The sequence below is a fragment of the Diplotaxodon limnothrissa genome, linkage group LG20 (assembly GCF_057381915.1).
Source record: "Diplotaxodon limnothrissa isolate DT_005_m linkage group LG20, D_limnothrissa_male_GT1.1, whole genome shotgun sequence".
Classification (NCBI taxonomy): domain Eukaryota; kingdom Metazoa; phylum Chordata; class Actinopteri; order Cichliformes; family Cichlidae; genus Diplotaxodon; species Diplotaxodon limnothrissa.
In genome coordinates, this window is record NC_140615.1 from 38,609,828 (window position 1) to 38,630,285 (window position 20,458).

At 47.9% G+C, this 20,458-nt stretch overlaps 1 protein-coding gene and 1 long non-coding RNA gene across 2 annotated transcripts in view; one reads left to right on the plus strand and one right to left on the minus strand.

Moving 5' to 3' along the window:
• Positions 1–5,244: 5,244 nt before the first annotated feature.
• On the plus strand, positions 5,245–16,781 carry LOC146611479 (uncharacterized). Its single transcript, XR_014905007.1, has 4 exons — positions 5,245–5,422; positions 12,658–12,753; positions 13,614–13,709; positions 13,897–16,781. It is a non-coding gene; the product is annotated as an uncharacterized LOC146611479 (long non-coding RNA).
• A 2,976-nt stretch (positions 16,782–19,757) lies between these two features.
• ppdpfb (pancreatic progenitor cell differentiation and proliferation factor b) overlaps positions 19,758–20,458 on the minus strand; it is a 3,151-nt gene continuing 2,450 nt past the window's right edge. Inside the window, exons 4-5 of the mRNA XM_085344717.1 lie at positions 20,340–20,433; positions 19,758–20,260 (exon numbers count right to left, since the gene is read on the minus strand). Coding sequence (XP_085200843.1) covers positions 20,146–20,260; positions 20,340–20,433 — 209 coding nt within the window. The 3' untranslated portion in view covers positions 19,758–20,145. The remainder of the gene's footprint in view (positions 20,261–20,339; positions 20,434–20,458) is intronic.

The following is a 20,458-nucleotide window of genomic DNA, read 5'->3' on the forward strand; positions in this document are numbered from 1 at the left end:
GGCTCAAAATGGGCCAAAAATCGCACAGTGTGAGCCCAGCATTAGTCAGAGGTCCCTTTACTACAGTTCGGAGTCGCGGGCCTTCAGTAATAGTAATAAATCACACAGCAACAGTACATTCACGTTGTTGTAAAAAGCACGATAATATTGTAGCGGGTCAGGGCTGTTCGGGGTTCTGCTTGTACAGTTATGTTTTGTGTATGTTGCCATGGTGACGGGTGACGCCCTCTCGCTGCGACGGTGTGTCCTTCCGGGGTCAGAGGGCGCCCTATGTGTGTTGTGGTTGCCGCGCTGAGCAGTTAGCTAGTGGCAGTGTGTTCTTCTGCAAATGTAATAAACGGCTGTGCTCCCTGGCTAGCTCACGGGAAGCAAGACCAAACGATACCTCCGTCTCCTCCTTGTCTGAACTCGCCACAATATATTAAGTAATCCAAAGTATTCAGAATACGTTACTGTCATTGAGTAACGTAACGGAATAGGTTACAGAATACATTTTGGGGCATGTATTCTGTATTGGAATACATTTTAAAAGTAACCTTCCCAACACTGTTTAGAAGCTACTCATAGCCTCGCTTTGACCTCTGATCTGACCTCTTACTGCCCTCAGGTACCAGTATGCAGAAGCCTAAATTAAATGAAAGTGACTTACATTAAACTAAACAGGACGTGTGACAAAACCAAAGCTTCTGCCTGGAATGAGGTCCCAGCAGTCACGGTGTCTTTGGAAAAGTAATAAAATGCCTTAATGTCGCAGGTTCCTGGTCCCTGTCAAACCGCTTTAGTTTGAGTCTCTGCGGCCTGACGAGGCGACGCTGCAAACGTTTACTCAGCAAACTGAAGCGTCGAACACAGCAGTGAAGCGAGGCTCGAGAGGCTGGTGCTGAGAAATGCTTCCTGCACTTTTTCGGGCTTCACTCGTTGTTTCAGGTTTTATTTTGTTGTCACTGTGATGCACTTTTTAAAGCGAATGATTGTGTTGTAGGTCATCATCGTTGGTAATATTACTGACATTTTCCTGCTCTGTAACACTTTCAGCAGCTCTGCTCTGTCGTCTCAGAATAATATTTTCTTCTATGTGAACTTTGTTTACAAACACATTTCATGCAGAGAATAAAAGAAGAAGAAAATCAATTTGCATAAGATTAGAAAGTAACGGTGCAGCTGTAGTGTCCATCTGTGGCCTGCAGGGGGCAGCGCAGTCTCAGGAGCTGCTCTCAGTATATTAAATATGAGTTTTATAAGTTTCTGAAGAGCGAAGTTTTTCCTGCACAGCTGTGAGGAGAGAGGCTGACGCTGCTTACTCTGAAATCAGACCATTCTTCATTTTTCAAAATCAATTAAAAAAATCTGATGATCAACAAACCAAAGACTCACTATTTCTTTGCTGTATGAGAACTTTAGTGTGTGTGTGTGTGTGTGTGTGTGTGTGTGTGCGCGCGCGCGCGCACTGAGGTCATGTGACTGGTTTGGTAGGTTCTGGTTGGCTCTCTAGGAGACGTTTCCAGAAATCTGCTCCAGTTTTCCTCTGAACTTTCTGAAGGACATCTTCTGTCGCTGAACTGAGAGGCATCGTCTTTAATTTTCATCTTCATCTTTGTTTGAGTGAGCTGCTGGAAAATCCTGTCGTGAGGACATTAATGTTGGATGACAATGTTTATGCTCCAGAGTATCAAGCCCCAAATTAGTCAACGTCTGGGTCCTTTCTCAGCCTCGATAAAAGCCGCCGCTCAGAATCTTGGGATCATTGTTGATCAGTCTGTGCCGTTTGATGCTCATATCAAGCCTGTGACCCGCTGCTGCTTTTTTCATCTAAGTATTGCTAAACTCAGGACTCTCATCTCCAAAGGTGAAATGGAGATGCTTGTCCACGCCTTCATCTCCTGGTTAGACTATTGTGACGCACTCTTTTCCTGTCTGTCTAAGGCTTCCTTCCCCCCAAGTGATCCAAAATGCTGCAGCAAGGCTTTTAACCCACAATAATAAGCTCTCCCATATCTCTCCCATGTTAAAGTCCTTGCACTGGTTTCCAGTTGGGTACAGGTATCAGTTTCAAATCCTCACGTTTACGTTCATATCTGTAGGAGGTGAGGCCCTCACAGATATCACTGCGCTTCTCCAAAGCGGACATCCCCTGATAGCGCTCTCCTGATTAGTCCACGGACCCGTCTGAAAACGAGGGATCGCGCTTCTGTGGCTTCTCTTAAAACACTTCTGTTAGACAGGCGTCAGGGTAATGTTCCTGTGAAATGTTTTTATTTGATATGCTTTTATATTCCCATGTGACGCACTTTGTAACAGCATCTTGTCTTATAAAGATCTGTATAAATACATTTTACTTGCTTTATCATTCTTATTTCATTCTGAGGCTGGAGCCTGGCTAAAGCGCGTGCAGCAGCGAGGCTCTGACTCCGCAGGTATCAAACCTGAATCTTTTTGCTCTTTGATGTTTTAATGAAACGAAAGCGGGGCGCAGCCAGCGCTCTGTGCGTAAGGAGCCGTTTCCATCAGTGCTGTTACATCTGCTGCAGGTAACTGGGTCAGTAACGCCTGGCATCCTGCGCAGCTCAAGTTCACACAGCGCTGGGAGAGTTATAGAAGCACAGCGGCGCCAACACGACAAACTTCCAGCAGACAAGGTCAGCGCTGCGCGTGCACGCCCCGTTAACCCAGTTCATCCACAGGGCTGGTAGAAATAGAGCGACACTCTGAGTGACGGAGCTTTAAAGGAGACGGGTCACAGGCGCCTCTGCATCACTCGCTCCTCCTGTAGGCGTCAGGTTGAACCCTGAGCGCGTTGCACCAGCTCAGATTATTAAACACAGGAATATGAGTTCTGTTGGGACGCGCCCTCCAACCGGAGGATCATCATCAGGATCACTCAGTGTCCTGACCTCAGGCCAGCATGTCAGTCTGCAACATTACTGTGAGCTCTATTTACAGTAATTAGAGCAACTTTTCCAGAAATAGTCCCCCTCCCACACACACACAGACACACACACACAGACACACAGACAGACAGACACACACACACACACACAGACAGACAGACACACACACACACAGACACACACACAGACAGACAGACACACACAGACACACACACAGACACACACACACAGACAGACAGACAGACACAGACACACACACAGACACACACACAGACACACACACACACACACACACACACACACAGACACAGACAGAGACAGACAGACACACACACACACACACACAGACAGACAGACACACACACAGACAGACACACACACAGACAGACACACACAGACACACACACAGACAGACAGACACACACACACACAGACAGACAGACACACACACACACAGACAGACAGACACACACAGGCACACACACAGACACACAGACAGACACACACAGGCACACACACAGACACACAGACAGACACACACACACACACACACACACACACACACACACACAGACACAGACACAGACAGACAGACAGACACACACACACACACACAGACAGACAGACACACACACACACAGACACACACACAGACAGACAGACAGACACAGACACAGACACACACACACACACACACACACACACACACACACACAGACACAGACAGAGACAGACAGACACACACACACACACACACAGACAGACAGACACACACACAGACAGACACACACACAGACACACACACACACACACACACACACACACACACACACACAGACACAGACAGAGACAGACAGACACACACACACACACACACAGACAGACAGACACACACACAGACAGACACACACACAGACAGACACACACAGACACACACACACACACAGACACACACACAGACAGACAGACACACACACACACAGACAGACAGACACACACAGGCACACACACAGACACACAGACAGACACACACAGGCACACACACAGACACACAGACAGACACACACACACACACACACACACACACACACACACACACACAGACACACACACAGACAGACAGACACACACAGACACACAGACAGACACACACAGACAGACACACACAGGCACACACACAGACACACACACACACACACACACACACACACACACACACACACACACACACACAGACACAGACACAGACAGACAGACAGACACACACACACACACACACACACACAGTGATCATGTGCTCCAGGAGTGCCCAACGTCTGACCGGGAAAACCTGTTTTGCAAGTGCAAAACGCTGTTTTCCTTGCACTCCCGCCCGTGAACCCGCTGGCCCTCGGCTCCACAAAGCCAACACGCCCACTCGCATTCCACCCTGAGCGCACAGCGTGGAGGAGGAGCTTAGCCTAATGTGCCGAACACAGACCCTCCCCACGGCCTCGGACAGGATGGCTTTGCTGTTTCACAATGTGAGGCACTTCTTTCTTTATTAAACTGTTCAGATCTCCAGTGAGAGCAGAGGCAGCATTCAGTCAGGGTGATAAATCCGCTGTTTCGCTCACTTCCTGTCCGTCACACGGCCTTCTCCGTGGGCCTCACAGTGGTGTTCGTGGGACTGTGGACACATCAAGGTAGAAATAATAAAGTCATTCAGCCTCTTCCGCTGAATCCTGAAACTGTGACGCTGGTTTGGTTTGATGAGTCATCTCTGCCGGGAGCCGAGGACCAATCAGGAGTCCTGATTCTGTCAGAAACTGACAAACCTGCCCCCCCGAGGTTTCTTCCTGTCAGATGGGGGTTCTTCCTTTCCACTGTTGACTGTTTGTTGGGGTTTCTCTGTATGACTGGAGGCTCTTTACCTTACAGCGTCTCACGGTGACTGTTGTGATTTGACGAATGTTGTAATGATTTTAATGGTGAACAGACCTCATCACACTTGATTCAGCCAGACCTGAAACTGCGACAGAAAGCCACCATCAAACCGTTCGTTCCATACAGCCAGACCAGAGGAGTCGCCCCGTGGGGGTCCGGCATGCTTCAGCTGGAGCTGTGCTCGGCACCGTGCAGCTCCATGCGTTGGGTCCTCGTCTCCACAGGTGGGGATGTACCACAGGTGGCAGAGAGCAGTGGTCTGTGGACACCACCTGGGAACCCTGCTGCTGCACCTGTGCAGGTGAGATGAGTGCTCTCTGCTTGGACAGACTGAGTGTGGGTTGTGCTGTGACTGTGTGAGGTGGTGACTGCTGCAGAGCAACAGGAAGTTAAAGAGATTCACCAGGATGGCTGAGGGAGGGGTGGAGGGAGGAGAGGAGGTGTCAGATAATGAGGAGTGACCGTGTTTGAGTGTGAGCGCAGAGAGCCCGCCGAGGGCGACACACAGCAACGCCGTCACCTCCATCCTCCACCACCATGCCAGAGCTCACGGTCCCGGATTTATCCGTGTGATGTGAGGAGCCTCGGTATAAGCAAACTAAGTGACGGTAAGACTTCCCTCAGTTGTCTGTGATAATGCTCACTTTCCAAAATAACATCGTGTTCATCCTGTGAGTCAGCGTCGCGGTCCAGCGTCGTGTTACTGACACAGAGCAGACTGCCAGGATACAAAACAAAGACACTGTTATTGCAAAGATTACGCAAGACGAGGAAACTGACGTTAAGAGAGGCGAGAAGGTTACATTTAGCTTTTCTCTCCTGGAAACTTGGCCTGAGTGTGTCTGTCAAACTGAGAGAAGCCAGCTCTGCAGACTGGAATCAGCCCACTGCACTTTAAACCTGATAAAAATATGAACTCTCCATATTTAAAAGCCTAGAGATAAACTCGAGTCCTGATCTCTCAGGTTTGAAGCGTGTCTTTGGTGACACGGCTGCTTTGTTGGCACGATAAACTGTGCGTTCACGCAGCGAGCGAGCACGCTGAGATTTGAAGGAGAAAATCTGCAGCTCAGAGGTTAGAGGACGGTCGTCATTTAACCTTTGAGCTGCAGATCTCTGGGCTCCGAAGCACTCAGCCCCTCCCTTCTGTTTCACCACTTCAGCTCATTTTGTTTTCATCAGCTGAGCCAAACATAAAAACATAAAAACCATGTGACCAAGATCAGAATCACCCACCTGTCAGAGGATAATAATCCTCCCACACAAAATAATCAGGCCCCATCTTATCTTAATGACCTTGTAGTACCATATCACCCTATTAGAGCACTTCGCTCTCGCTCTGCAGGCCTACTTGTTGTTCCTAGAGTATTTAAAAGTAGAATGGGAGGCAGAGCCTTCAGTTTTCAGGCCCCTCTTCTGTGGAACCAGCTTCCAGTTTGGATTCAGGAGACAGACACTATCTCTACTTTCAAGATTAGGCTTCAAACTTTCCTTTTTGCTTTAAATGGTGACAGCAGCTCGTCTTTAGTTTCATTACTAATAGAAACATTAATAATTCAGTCCTTAATGTGACACTTTTGCATCCCCGTCTCCTGTTTTTTTAACCCACACACCGTTTGTTCCTCTCCCACACCGCTGCGTTTGGTATTAATCAGGAAGTCATGAATCATCAGCAGGCAGATCGGCTGCAGAAAGCGAGGCAGTCGTTATCCTGCTGTGCAGTTTCCCAGTTCTGTGTATGAAGCTGTTCGGCTTTAAACATGCAGCGGTGACACGGACGGTTCACCTGTGCGTCACCCCGACCCGGTCAGCAAACTGGTGCTGTGAAGTATGAGGACTGTGTTTACGAGGCACGCGACCTCTGAGGGATTTACGGCTCACCGCTGTAATCTGCATCCCGAGGCCTTATTGCTCGGGCCTCTCTGACGGGGCAGATCTCCTCGCCGCCGTGTCGTCGGTCAGAATTAACGGAGCCGTTTCCTGATTCAGCAGGAAGTCCTGTTAACAACAGCTGGTTTTCATGTGGATAACCTGCAGTCAGCTGGTGGAGACCGAGGAGGGAAAACGTGAGAATCGCTGCCGCCTCGAGGAGGATGAAGAACGTGTCCACGTTCAGAAGCCAAGGAGCAGAAAGCTCATTAAAATCATCCAGATTACGCTGAACGCTCCGAGGGAGCCGGCGGAGCCTGAATGACTGGTGCCAGCACTCACCTCTGCTCCTGCTGGTCTTCATGTTACACAGACCAGAGTTCCCAGTAATGAGATCCGTGTGTGTGCACTGCTCCCTGCAAGCCTCCAAACACTCAGCTTCAGTATGTAAAGCTTCACTGACAGAATACTCGAGTAAAATACTCGAGTATTGACCTTCTCTTGCTTCTATCAGGTAGGACCAAGAGCTCAGGCTTCAGAGCATGCTCAGTGTCCTCCTGTCACCACCTCAGCTTCTCTCGCTCGCACACACACACACACACACACGCACGCACACACACACGCACGCACGCACACACGCACGCACGCACGCACACACACACGCACGCACGCACGCACACACACACGCACGCACGCACACACACACGCACGCACACACACGCACGCACACACACACACGCACGCACACACACACACACACACACACACACACACACGCACGCACACACACACGCACGCACGCACACACGCACGCACGCACGCACACACACACACACAGACGCACACACACACACACAGACGCACACACACACACACAGACGCACACACACACAGACAGACGCACACACACACACACACACACACAGACGCACACAGACGCACACACACACACACACACACACACTCACACACACACACACACACACACACGCACGCACGCACACGCACACACACACACGCACACACACACACGCACACACACACACACACACACTCACAGACGCACACACACACACACACACACACACACACACACACACACACACACACACACACGCGTAGGTCAGCACAGAGCTGAAATGACACGCTGCATCTGTCGGATAAAAACGGCTGCTGACCTTTCCCTCCGCCCCGCACCCACATCAGAGGCTCTGCTTCCTTTTTTCCCTCCATTTTCCTATTTCCTAAGCTTTTCCATGGATCCTCACTTCCTTTCCTTACCACTGTTCTTTGCTTCCTTGTTTCCTTCTGTCACTATTCACCTTTCCTCTTCCCTGCCTCAGTTTTCATTTACAGCTTCAGTGTGTAAACATCACACACACACTTTCCCCTACTTGTGCAGAGGGCAGCCCGTCCTCCCTTCAGTGGAAGTACAGATACTTGTGTCATAAATACTGAAAGTGAAAAATGACTCAGTCAAAAGTAAAAGCTGCTCCTTGAAGGACGGCTGTGCTCTACATGATAATAAAACACTATTAGTGCACGACAAACGAATGTTGTGTTGAATGTAAGTGATAACTCTAAAGAGTGCTCTCAGCTGAAATCTGTTATTTAGGAAAACTGAAAAAAATGCCCTGAGCTCCAGAAAGAGGCGCGTCCAGGATAAAGGAGACACCTGGAAGAATCCAGGGTTAGGAACGTTACATAACCTTTGACCTTGTTTCAGTCTGGATGACCATGTTTGCTCCTGTTTGTATCATCGGACAGATATTGCCAAACTAAGCTGCACTCTGTCACGTCCTGAACGGGAAATGATTACTCCCACGTTTGGTTGTTTCTGCTGCGCAAACCTTCCCTGAGCTGCTGCACGTTGTTCAAAGTGCTGTTTCTGACAAAATCCCCACGTGTGACTCTAATCTTCACGCAGCTGCACGGCTTCTGCTTTGTTTCACAGTGCAGTAAAGAGGCTTTACTGGACAGCACCAGGTTGTATCAGAGGCTTCAGCTCCCACATGTCCCGGCAGGTCCCTGAGGTCTTGTGACCCGGGCCTGCTGACGGGCCGACTACACTGGAAACAAAAGGAGGCAGAGCCTTCTGTTCTGGAGGGTGACCCTCCACACCGAAACAACGAGAACAGCCACAGTGGGTTCAACAGGAGGGGGGATGCTAAGATCAGCGTGGGGAAAGAATCACAGCAGACTTTTCACAGCGATCACAGCTGATTTCCTACACTCACAGTTTACACCGTCTTTAGACTGGACTGCATGCAGCTGGTATAAAAATTAGGGATGGGTATCGTTTAGCTTTTATCCGATACCAGTACCAAACCAGTACTTTTGAAACGGTGCCGGTGCTTAAACTGTGCTCGAACCGGTGCTTAAAGAATGGAGAACACAAAATTGGTCCAAAAACCTCTCATGTTCAGCTGTTTTTTTTGTAAAAAGATAACAATGTTAGCCTTTTCTGCAGCTATGGGGCATATATGGTATCACTCTTGGCTGGAAGCAGTGCTTAATCAATGGAAAAAACCAAACTTTGTCCAAAAACCTCTCATGTTTAACTGTTTTCCACTTTTTCTTTGGTCATTTTAGCCTTTTTGGCCAGGGTGAAGGGAGTATCTGCCATCAAACAAGAAGACAGCCGCATGTAGCTATGATGATGTTTGCTAGTTCACCTTACATGCATTAATGTAATAACGTGGTTAGCCTACTCAACGTAAATTAGCTACTCACGCAGAGAAGAACGGCTGCTGCTGCATCATCATCCTCATCATTTCTGCTACACTGGCAGGGCTAGGGGCCAGGACTCTCCTCTTCGTGTTTTTGGGGGATGTTGCATAACAGCCAACCCACCCGCAGTAGATGTGCTCGGTGTGAGGTCTCGCAGCAAGCTATCAAATACGGCGCATTTCTTGGCTTTTAACAAAACGCTATGTGTCGCCAGGTGTTTCATCGGATTTGAGGTGTTACCTCCTTTGACAGTATCACAGTATCAGCTTAAAGCACTTGTTGCTGCTGAGTTTGCATCTTTTGCTGTGAAGTACAGCCAGACTTTGACCGCTTCGCCTTGGGCGTTTTTAATCTGTAGCTCTGCTCTAAAAGAACGGACGTACCTGGGCCCGCCTACTATCCTCAGAAACGTAAAATGATTGGCTAGGATCCAAAGTGTCTGACATTTCAGGGGGGAAAAAAAGCACCGAAATGTGCGCTGCTTTTCAGTCTGGTTACTACCGTTTATGTCAGAACGATACCGGGACCCATCCCTAATAAAGATGCAGTTCAGTGACTGAATCTCAGCATCATCATATGATCAATTCATCCCTGCTACACTCGCTGTGACCTGACTGTAAGCACGAGCTCCACGGTGTATCAGTCACACACAGAGCTTCCTGTGGATTCACCACACTAATGAAAGCTGACCTGTTTGTCCAGGAGGACACTGCCCAGTGTCATCATGCAACACTTGAATAACACAAGTTTGTGCACCTTAGTTTGTTTTGCAGGACATTTATCAAAAGGCGTCATACACAGATGCAACATGTGATTCTACGTCACATGTAAGCTTTGCGTTTGCTTCCCTTTCTGATCTGTCTGCATCTCTGAGCTCTCCGTCTTTTCCCTCTCAGTCAGATACAGCAGCTGGACCTTCAGCTGCACACACACAGTTTGTGTGTTTGCTGATGTTGGTCGAGCTGATAGAATCGCTGAGCGCTCTGCAGAGTAAACACAGCTGAATGTAAAGTAACAGCTCTGATTTTAAAATCTACAAACTTCAGAGATTTGTGTACAAATGTTAGCGTGGGCCGCAGCCACGCAGCGTCACAGCTTCAGGTTAAGATCATCTGTGCAGATAAAGTGTCTGGAAGTTTGTATGTGAGCTCACTGTAAAGGACCCAGAGGGCCAAACCGGAGCCGGCGGGTTTAAAAATAAGCGTCCAGTCCAGAGTCCTCCAACAGCAAATATTTTCTGTAACCAAAAAAAGGAACTTATCTAAAACCAACAGGTCGACTTGCCACTGAACACCACGAGGACGCAAACACACCGGCCTCCGGTCTACGACTCTGACCTCAGCTTATCAGGAAAACACACCTGCCAAAGTAATCACATTACACTGAATGACCTCCAGAGGTTTCCAGGCAGATGTATTTCAACAAGGTCGAAGCACCGAGTACACACGAATACAGGAACACAAACACGGCAAAGACGTCCCCCTCCAAGCTCCTACGCCCATGCTCAGGTGAAAGGTCACACTGACTCAGGCATCAGCGTTTCCTGAGGGGGGGGGCTCTTCTCTGCTGTCCACCTATAGCAGAAATAGCTGCTCGTGCTAAAAGCCTTTTAAGCTGACTCAAAGTGTGAGGCTGAGCTCGGATGCTCCACCCTCCTCCTCAAGCCGCTGACATTACGCTGATGCCACCTTTGACCCCAGAGGTCTTTGCAAACCAAACATTTACAAAGGTCGAACATTAACGCTGAACGTATCTGATCATCAGAAAAACTGAAGTTATGAATTTTTCCAGCTGACTCAGTAACTGAGGCCCGCAGTGAGCTTCCTGTTTCTCTCCCACGTATGGATGATGTCACTTTCAGGCTCTCAGTTGCTGCTGAACGGAAACGCCAGTGACAGATGTTTGGTTGAATACTGGTTTGATGCGCCTCTGACTGGTTTTTCTCACAGTCCTGCCTCCAGTTTATGTGGCGTCGGCCTCTGCGGGGCAGCTGGCTGCATGTGAGCAGATTCATCCTGTAAGCCTGTGCTGGATATTAAATCCACACACACACACACACACACAGACACACACACACACACAGACACAGACACACACAGACACACACACACAGACACAGACACACACAGACACACACACACACACAGACAGAGACACACACACACACACACACATAGACACACACACACACACAGACAGAGACACAGACACAGACACACACACAGACACACACACACAGACACACACACACACACACACACACAGACACAGACACACACACACACACACACACAGACACACACACACACACACACACACACACACAGACACAGACACACACACACAGACACAGACACACACACAGACACAGACACACAGACACAGACACACACACACAGACACAGACACACACACACACAGACACACACACACACACACAGACAGACACACACACACACACACACAGACACACACACAGACACACACACACAGACACACACACAGACACACACACACACACACACACACACACACAGACACACACAGACACACAGACACACACACACACACACACACACACACAGACACACAGACACACACACACACACACACACACAGACACACACACAGACACAGACACACACACACACACACACACACAATAAAAAACCCAAAAAAGTTGAATTACTTTCCATAACATTTGAACTGTGAGCACATTGTCTCATGTCAGCACAGAAGCTTCAAAGCGGTGAAAAAGGCTCATAAGCTTCATTTCGGTATGAGGTTTTATCACCGACATAAGCAGACGTCATGGAAACAGCTTCTTTCTCGTGAGGAGTAATGAGTCAGACCCAAACTCCTGCATCTTCCCCTTAAGACGCTACATTAAACCAACACGTGGACGTCAGCACTGCTCCTACTTCCTGCAGGCACGGTGTGCAGCCGCTCAGCTCCTCAGAGTTTATCGATCACTGTTTAAATGCTGGGAGCCGGCTGGCAGCCTCCCCCCTCTGTCACTGCTTTTAAAGTCGAGGTGCCGATGGAAACGGGCCGGAGGAATCTCAGAGACGATGCTCAGGGAGTCTGGGTGCTCCAATAAATCAGTTTTCTATTCTGGTTCGTTGCTTTTATTCATTTCTTCTACTTCCTCCTGACTTCATCCTGTTTCTGTTCCTGCCTCTGTTACATTATTTACACCTTTCAAACTGGATCTGACCTTTGACCTCCATCTGTCTGTCTGCAGGTTGTGGATCCTGCAGGTCAGCAAACCCACCCTGAACCACCATGACCAGTGTCAACTCTCCAGCCTGCGTGCTCGCCCGAAACCACTTCTACCGAAGTATGAACACACACATAACACACACACACACACACATAACACACACACACACACACATAACACACACACACACACATAACACACACACACACACACACACACACACACACACACACACACCGTAAGCTGTATTTTTAACTTGTGAGTCATTGTGATGGTAAATCTCTGATGTGGCACAAAGGTGTGTTGGCGTGTTGGCGTGCATGCGTCCTGGTCGTGCTCAGAATAAAGATAACTGCAAACAAACATCTTCTGGAAAGTGAGCACCATGTTCTGAATCTTTGACCTTTGACCCCACTAGACAAACTCCTGCATGTAAAACAAACATTTGTCTTCATTCAGTTTTCTGCACCAGTTCATCCTGTTATACAACGACAAACCAGCAGCAACAACGGCTCTTCTGATTGGCTGCCTCTCTCGAGCTGCAGGTGTGATGAAGTGTTCAGAGCCACCTGAGCTCATCATCAGAAACTTTGTGTTTAACGTCAGGAAATGAGCAAAGCAGAAGAAGAGCAGGTGTGCATCAACATTCACTCAGTCATGTGTCACGGGTTAAAAAACAGTCGAGGGTAACGAGGGTAACGTTCGCCTGAGGCAGCAGGACGGACGCTTTGCTCCTCTGCAGCAGTGTGTTTGGATCAGTGAGCAGAGAGAAAACATCCACACTGAGCATGCTCAGCCGCTTCGACGCCACATGAGTCAGAGCGCGGGTCCACGTTGTTCGCCTGGGTCACGGGGTGACGATGACAGCCGTGGGTAAAAATGACGGACTCGACCACCGACACCAAACTAATCTCAGAACAGCTGGTCGGTTCTGTCGCACGAAACGTGGTTTTCACCCGTCTGTCTGCTCTCCTCAGGTCTACCGCCGAGTCCAGAACCCACCAAGCCCGCACGCGGCTGTCAGGACAAGCAGAGACTGCCCACGCTTTGGGTTACCGTGGAAACAGCTCCAGGTAAACCTTCAGTGAACACGCCTGAAACTGATCCTCAAACGCCACGCCAGAAAACAGCTACAGGTTGTAGAAATCCAGTTTTCAATGTATTCACGTGTGAAGCACAGAGGGCGGAGCAGAGCAGGCGTCTGCACTAAAACCTGTTTAAATGCTTTAATGGCCCTCCCCCTCGCTTCTCTCCTCTCAGGACTGCCGGGTCTCGTGGGAACCAAAGGATTATGGGTCAGCATCATCCTCAGCGCTTCTTCCTCCTCCTCCACCTCCAAACCAAGCAACCACAGAGCCAAGTAGATGAAACAAGCGCACCTCACCCTGCAGGTCGTTCCTGTGAACGTCCACTCTTAATAACAGGGCGGCGATCCCCTGGGGACAAGCTCCTCCCCCGACTTCACCGTAGAAGGCAACGAACCACATGTCGTGTCCAAATTCATGGGCTGCATCCTCTTGAGGACCCGGCCTTCGCGGTCTACATGGGCCGGGTCCTCAGAAGATCGGGTAGGCCGGAAGTACGAGGTTGGGGAAATTGGACGGTCCAGCCTTCTGATTAGCGTCACCACTGCCTCGGTGGAGTTTAATAAACTCGCCGTCTGCTCCTTGCTATCTAAAATATAACAGGACACTGGAGTAAACTCTCGACCGTCTCACACGTCTGTTTAATCAGTTTTCTGTTTGACGTTTATTCAGCTGTGTGAAAACCACCCGATGGATTAATAAAGTTTTATTTTATCTAAACTAATAACTTTGATCTCAGCCAAACTGATTTACTCACGAACAAACAAAACACTGAAAAAAGCCCAACAACAACATTTTAGGTTGTCTAAGTGAATTATATATCACGTTTAACCTGAGTAGTGAAAGTCCGCGGTGATCTGAACATGATGTGCCGGAGTTGTGCCGTTCTCGGCCGCATCGGTGACCCTCGAGCTCCCGGCTAGCTATCGAGCTGGTGGGTAAAAGATGTCTCTGAAAACGTCGAAGCACTTTTGCAAATATGCGATATCTTGATAAACTGAGCAGATATTTGAAGTTTACACAGCTGAAAATATGTTCAAAGTTTATTTTGTGACCCAGAAAGATTAATAAGAGTAATTTTAAAACTTAGTGGCGGCTGCCATCGTTGGAAACTGGAGTTTGGCTGGGCCGCGCTATGAATTCTGGGATATCGTGGGCCACGAAAGACACACCCGACCCCAAATTCGTGGAAAAGGAGGACGCATTTGTCGGCTGCATTCAGAGGAGTCTACGAATTTGGACAGCCTTCATCGTGTCGCTGTGACGTAATCGGTCCACAAATGCGGCCTCAGGAGGACGCAGCCCATGAATTTGGACACGTCCACTGAGTGACCCTCCAGAACCAGGAGCAGGGCATGGCTAAAAGATGGGCGTGGTCTGAAAAATGGTTCCTCAAACCAAAGAGTGAACTCGTTCCTGATTGGTTTATGGTTTTGTCACTGTTTACAGGTCTCAGTGAATAAAATGTGAAATTGGTGAAGTGATGGTGATGTTAGAGCAGGGCGCCCGGATGAAGAGCCCCACACGGCCACAGAAGCTCGTCTCACTTCCTGTTTTAGTTCCTGTGATATTTGAGGCCACATGTGCAAACTGTGACGAGGGCTTTAATCTACACGTTCTGACTGCATGTGTGACGATTATCACACTAATTCCACACGCGTGAATCTGCAGGTAATTTATAAATCCAGTGACAGGTGTCTACAGGTATGCACAGACAGGTAGACATTTCCCCGTCGCATCGGGTTGACGCTGATATTTCATCAGGTATTCGGCCTCCGGTGTGAGCTTTACGTCTCAATCTGCTCCAACAATGAAATCAAATAAAGTGCAACAGCTGAGCGAGCTTTCACCAGGTGTGCCGCACCTCTGTGTTGTGGAAATGACAGTCTTCACTAGTGGGGATAGTTACAAAGCTTTCTTCATTATGAATTAGCATACATGTTTTTATTGAACATTTGAAGAACCAGCAAAAAAAACCCCAGAAACTCTTGTAGAGGACATAAAGTCCGAGATAGAAACGACACGGAGCAGGTGCATCTAGTGCAGGTAAAACCCCACAGAGCTCAGCAGCCAGCGCAGCAAATTCTGGATCCTTGTCTTTTAGTGACTCACACTGAGGCTACGTCCACACGTACCCGGGTATTTTTGAAAACGCAGATTTTTCTATGCGTTTGCACCTCCCGTCCACACGTAAACGGCGTTTTCGGTCACTGAAAACGGAGATTTCTAAAAACTCCGGCCAGGGTGGATATTTAGAAACTCAGTTTTTGTATTTACGTGTGGACGAGAAAACACAGCGTCAAAGATGTGCGCCTTTTTTGAGGTCACACTGTGCGCCACGTTATTGTTTAGGTGAAATGAATTTCTACAATACTGTTACTGTTAATTCTACTCTCTGCAGTGTTTAAATGCTTACATATACACACAGTTACTGTCCCTCCACACATACGACTCGGTTCTGCTTCTATGCCCCAGCTTTGTTTACTTTTTCCCACCGAGGCTTCTAGACTTCTGATTGGCCAACATTTCTGCACGGTTAGGAATCTAGCGCCACCTGCTGCTTTGGCATGTTCCTAGCAGCGTTTTCCTTCTTTTCTGCGTTTACGTGTGGACGGGATTATTTTTTAAAACGAAAACGGAAAATCTCAGCTTTCAAAAACACCCGTGTACGTGTGGACGTAGCCTGTGACCAGAGGTGGGACCAAGTCATTGTTTTGCAAGTCTCAAGTAAGTCTCAAGTCTTTATCCTCAAGTCTCAAGTCAAGTCTCAAGTAATGTCAGGCAAGTCAGAGTCGAGTCTCAAGTCACTGGTGTAAAAGTCCGAGTCAAGTCACAAGTCTGAAACTTTGAATTTCAAGTCCTTTCGAGTCTTTAAAAAAAAAAAACGAAAAAATAATGTTGCAGTTATGCTAAATGTAAATATTAGACCATGTAATTTTTTAATCTGTGTTTTTCTCAACACATGACAAAATAGTGAACTTAGAAAATATACACAAATTGTGAAATTGCACCTCTTTAAAATGCAGCTCAATTAAACCTAGCTCCAAGAATAATTTTCACCGACAGTTCTGAGATAAGCTGCATGTTATTCTTGGATGCGGTTGTAGGACCAGCTTTAAAATCGCATGACAAAAATATCATACACATTAAAAAAAACTGTATCACCAACGTAGCCTGGACAACATTTGCTAGTTAGATGAAGTCAGCTATCTCATCGTAGCATATTTATATGCATATTTATAATTATACGCTTCTTGGAGTGAGTGCATACACTCATGAAGTTTAGTAACTTCAGGTCACTGCAACAAGCCCAGGTACAGTTTACCGACGGATGGGTGCAGGACCTTGAAATGCACCGTGTAGAACGAAAGACCATCGTACGTATCATAAGTTTACCAGTCTCACAAATCGTCGTCATAAATACACATTCCTTAACCGTTTATTAATAGGACCTTTGAGCTCAACGGTAATTAATTAGTAGTGGAAATAATTTCTGGTAGCATCACAGAAATGTAGCAGTGACAATAATATTGTATGCTGTAATCGTACCGGGCAATTAGTGATACAAAAAACCTGTTTTATCCTGTGAATAAAAGTATATGTTTTTGTCAATGTACCATAATAACAGAAGCGAAACACAATATTGTGTCAGGACAATTCACTATTTATGCACAATAAATAAAGGAGCGACAATTTCTGTTCAGCGCCAGACTTGCTTGTAACCTATATCACCAATTATGTTATGAAAATGACGTATTAACTACTAAAAAACACTGACCTTCGTGTAAATGCTTGGAGCAGACTAACCTGTGAGCTGGAGAGTTCTGGGACGTTATATTTGATCTTTGAATGGCTGCAATCCAGGCCATCCGTCGCGTCTTTGTCACTTCGGAAACATGAACAATTTCTCTTCAATGACGTAATCCGATAACAACCGATCTCTTTACCCGTCGGCTTCCCGTGGCTGTCATGCGACCGGCTATTGCAGTTAATAATACAACAGCTTCTTGACATTTTTGTGTTTCTTTTTATCGCTGTGTGACTGATTTTAATTGAAAGCCTGCGTGCGCTAGAACCGCTTGCCACGAGTTCCCAGAATCCTTTGCGGTTCTACCCGTGAATGACGTCACATTTTCAATCTCTATATAATATGCGTGTTAAATTTTATATTTGGGGTAAAATATCAAGTCTTTTCAAGTAAACCGGTTCAAGTCCAATTCAAGTCCCAAGTCATTGGTGTAAAAGTCCAAGTCAAGTCACAAGTCTTAGAACATTTTTTCAAGTCAAGTCTAAAGTCATAAAATTAATGACTCGAGTCTGACTCGAGTCCAAGTCATGTGACTCGAGTCCACACCTCTGCCTGTGACTCACAGCAATGGTCCCGGATAGATTTGAAAACGGTGTTTTCGTCTGCAAACGCTCCGCGTCCACACTACCATTTTCAGTCGTTGTCACAGAGTTGTGCGTCCACATTGAAACGGTCGAAAACGCTTACGTTCCAGTCCTGCGCATGCGTGAAACGAGTTTCGACCTGCCTCGTTTGGCTGTCTGCCGTTTATTTACTTTCCGGCTCTTTGAAACGTGGCGGCAAAATGTGGAGGAAAAGCAGCGAGTTTTTAAACAGACTAACGATGAGGTGCAGTTGTTGCTGCGACAACACAAAAGTATAAAGTTGCAAAAGCGAGTGAGAATGAAAGAATTTGAAGAAAAGCTGGAGCACCTACAGACTGACATTAATCTTTAACAGGGCTGTCAAACAAAACAACTGCTGTATAATGAACTCCGCTATCTTTGTTTAATTGGTCACATGACTGCATCACATGACTAAAATGCCCAGTTTGATAATAAAATGAATGAACGGTGCAGCCAGTGATTCCTCTCACCTGGTAGAAAGGCGGAGCCACGGCCCGGGCCGCGGTGGAGGAGAACAGCTCCTCGAAGCAGCCGGTGACCTGGAAAAAGTGCAGCATGGAAACAAATGAGGCCTCGGTGCGGCGGAGCAGAACATTGTTTGTCTTTCCTGCGTTTCATAGAGACGCGCAGAGATGAGCAACGCTCACACAAACCTTTCACTGCCGGCCAGAAAAGCCCGCGTCAGGGTTTCTGCCGCCGTCACAGCAGATTTCTCCACGCAGCGGGACCGCTTCACCCTCAGCCTAACCACAGACTGTAAATAAAAGATGGAGGCTATCGCCGTGACAGCCAGCACTCTTAATCTGATCTGAAAACACCGAGGACGGATGGCTCCATCCAGCAGGCCTCCTCATCACAAACCGAGTCTGTGCCCGCTCTGGCCTTAGTCCAGCTCATCACACGTACGTCATGTGACACACTTTTGCCTTCACACTCACACAGCCCAGGTAAGGGATGAAAGCTGCTCATTTACCTGAGCACCAACACTGCTCCACAGACTCACTTTACCTGTCGGTAGGAGGTTCAGAGACCTCACCTTGTCAGGTAAATCTGAGGCGTGACCAGCTGTTCATGCTAGTTGACACGGGGTATTCATGGGGGTCAGCGAGGCCCCTCTAAAACGCCCGAAAATACGTGTTTGGAATCTGTACTTCGATGGGTGAAAGTTTAAGACAAACACATTAAATATTTCTAAATCAGTTAATCACAAAAACAACCTGGGCCTGTCTGCGTGCGATCCTGAGCCTCCATCCTCTCACGCACGCTGAAGCTTCCATCGTTTAACGAAAACGTAGCTGATGATGTCATAAAGTCTTCATCATTTATGTGACTGAAGCTGTGTGACAAAGATGAGCTGAGCCCACAGCACCGCTTCATGAACGATCAGTCAGCTGATCTCCACACTCGCACCTGATCAGCAATAATCCAGCTACAGTAATCTGAGTATTTGTTAATATGACAGATTAGAGGCTGCTGCTGATGTCACAGTAATAACGTGCAGTGCTGCGGGCTTTCAGGTGACGCGTTATCGATCCTGAAGCAGTTTCTATGAAATCAGGGTTTGAGTTTATCGCCCTGAGGAGGAGCAGGAGGAGGTGTTTGTCCGTCCTGTACTGAGGCCAATGAAGCATCGCCTCCTCACCCTGATGTCACCTGGAGGCTGAACAAACACACAGAGCGTCGGGATGCACTCGACTTTATTTCGTTTGCAGTGACAAAGTGAGAAAGGTTAAGAAAAGCCTGTGGCAGCGCCACCTTCAGGCTGAATACAAACACATTACAAATGTTAAAAACAAACAGAGCTTATCGGCTGCTTTTATTTTTTATTTTTGGTCATTAATTTAAAAAGTGAGGTTACAGGAACAGAACACGCAGCCACACTACGACACGTACAAAAGGAAAAAAAAGAAACTAAGGCTGTAAACGGGACTTCCTCCCGTCACCTAGCGTTGGCTGATGGTTCGATTCCCCCCAATCAGGTGTGGTGGCAAGACCGAGAGAGACCGTGGGATCACGAGGAGACGGGGCTTCCCGCGTCGCTGCTCTCGCTCGCCTGCCGCTGCATCACCATCTCCCGGGCGACACAGGTGATCTGACCGTTAGTCACCACACCAGATATCCCCGCCCTGCCAGGAAGAGAGCGGCGTTAACCAAGTCAGACCATCGCTGCTAATAAAGTTTATTTATGTGCGTGTGTGTCCATACTTGTGCTGCGCCTCCTCAGTCAGTGGGGTCATCCCCGGCTGCTTCCCGAAGAAGAAAGTGGACCACCAGTGGCCGGAGTCCTGCTTGGGCAGTCCTGTGGACAGAGTCCAACATTCAGA